Source organism: Pongo pygmaeus, chromosome 15, assembly GCF_028885625.2.
Source record: "Pongo pygmaeus isolate AG05252 chromosome 15, NHGRI_mPonPyg2-v2.0_pri, whole genome shotgun sequence".
Classification (NCBI taxonomy): domain Eukaryota; kingdom Metazoa; phylum Chordata; class Mammalia; order Primates; family Hominidae; genus Pongo; species Pongo pygmaeus.
Window position 1 is genome coordinate 17,987,361 of NC_072388.2, and position 2,433 is coordinate 17,989,793.

Consider the following 2,433-nt stretch of genomic DNA (forward strand, 5'->3'; position numbering starts at 1 on the left):
AATTTCTGTAATGAAAATCACTGGAATGTAATCATTTTTAAAATAAAAGCGTTCAGTATAATACATATTTACTAGGAAAAGTATATTTTTAAAATCAATAGGATCTTGAAATGGTGCTTTCTTTTTCATCCTTTCAAGCTTCCAAAATTGGACAAATATTTGCTGGGCATTATTTAATCCCAGGCTTGCCTCCCTGTGCCAAATGTCTCCTGTTTTGAAGGATGCAATTTGCAGTATTGAGCTATGATTAGAAAATAAAAATTCCTTTTCATATTAACTTTTGGGGCAGAATAAACTAGTAAGATAAATCTGGTTTTAGAAAATGCAGAGTTCATTCCAAAATATCTGTGTGGAGTTGAAGATATATACACATACGTGTGTATGTGTGTGCATGTGTATATACACACACATACACATCTTCACAGATATATATATCATTTTATCTTATTTTACAAATATATATACATACATAGATACATACATTACATATATACATATGTACATACATGTATGTATATATATTTGTAATAAAATACATGTATGTATATATAAAATACATAATATACATACATATATGTATGTATATATTTGTAATATAAAATAAAATATTTTTGTTGAAATTAACTATTTCTCTGAATAAATGATATATATATCATTTCTCTGAATATATAATAATATATCGTTTCTCTGAATAAATGATATGTATATCATTTTATTTTCTATTACATATATACATGTATGTATGTATATATATTTTAAGCTTTGTACACATATACAAAAATATATATACATATATACTTACATGTATATATATTTGTAATATAAATAGATACATTATGTATATATGTAATGCATTATATATACACATTTGTAATATAAAATAAAATGATATATTTTTTCTTGAAATCAGCTGTTTCTCTGTAATATAACACATTACAAATTATATCAATGTAGTGTCAGAATGAAATCTTTGAGCAGAATTATATTAAAGAAATTATATCTGCTGAATGAATAGAAACATGTAACACTGTGGAAGGCTGGATTTCATTGAAAAGTCACCCGTCGGTTTTGCAGTTTCTTCATAGCTGCTTTCATCTCCTCATTTCTCAGTGTGTAGATAATGGGGTTCAGGAGTGGAGTAAAAATGGTATAAAACACAGACAGCAGCTTGTCCACAGAGAACCTACTGAAAGGCCGCACATAAATAAAAATGCAAGGGCCAAAGAACAGCGTCACTACCATGATATGTGCAGAGCAAGTGGAGAGTGCTTTGGATGTGCTACCGGCAGCACGCTGCCTGACAGTAAGGAGGACCACAGTGTAGGAGATCAGGAGGAGCAGAAAACAGCTCAAGGAAAGCAACCCACTGTCTGAGATCATAATTATGCCCAAGACATAGGTGTCCATGCAAGCAAGTTTGATCACCAGAGGGAGGTCACAGAAGCAGCTGTCTACCTCATTAGGGCCACAGTAGGGCAAATTTACAGTGAAAGCCACTTGACTGATGGAGTGCACAAATCCAATGACCCATGAAGCCAGCACCAGCCTGAGGCAAGTCTGCCAACTCATCAAAGTCATGTAATGCAAAGGTTTGCAAATGGCCACGTATCTGTCATAGGCCATGGAAACCAGGAGCACCATCTCAGCCCCACCAGTAAAGTGCAAGAAGAAGATTTGAGCCATACATCCTCCAAAGGAGATGAGTTTTTGATCACTAAGGAAATCCCTGATCATCTTGGGAGTGGCAAATGAGGCCAGCCACATGTCCAGGAAAGATAGGTTCCCCAGCAGGAAGTACGTAGGGGAGGAGTGCAGGCGGGGATCAGAAATTATAGTGACCAAAATGAGAAGGTTACCCAGCATAATGGACACATAGATCCCAAAGAAAAATATAAAGAAAAAATTTTGAAGATGTCATGAAGTGCAGAGTCCACGCAACACAAATTCTGACACGAAGGAATAGTTCTGTGGGTCCATTGCCTCAGATTTCAGACTTTGTTTGTAATCTAAATAAAGAAAAAAATCCTGTCATTTGCAGCAACACCTCAAGGACATTGTGTTAAGTGAAATAAGCCAGGCACAGAAAGACAAATATCAAATGATGTCACTTAATATGTGGAATCTAAAAAAGTCAAACTTACAGAAATAGAAAGTAAAATGGTGGTTACGGGAGGCTGGGAAGGAGGAGGGTGAGGGATAAGTTCGTCAAAGAACAAAGTTTCAATTAGAAGGAAAAAATTCAAGTGATCTATTGTACATCATTGTGATTATAGCTAATAGCAATATATTATACACTTGAAAATCACTAAGAGAGTAGATTTTGCATTCTCATCACAGAAAATAAGTGATTTAGCCATTCCACAATGTTTACGTATATGAAAACATCATGTTGTACATTATGAACATATATAATTTTCATTTATCAATTAGAAA

The 2,433-nt window shown here is 33.9% G+C and overlaps 1 protein-coding gene across 1 annotated transcript; it reads right to left on the reverse strand.

Annotated features, from left to right (window-relative positions):
• Nucleotides 1-1,044: 1,044 nt before the first annotated feature.
• LOC129013139 (olfactory receptor 4K14-like) lies at nucleotides 1,045-1,977 on the reverse strand. Its single transcript, XM_054449632.2, is given in 1 exon segment — nucleotides 1,045-1,977. A coding segment is annotated over 1 exon segment (933 nt).
• Nucleotides 1,978-2,433: the final 456 nt, after the last annotated feature.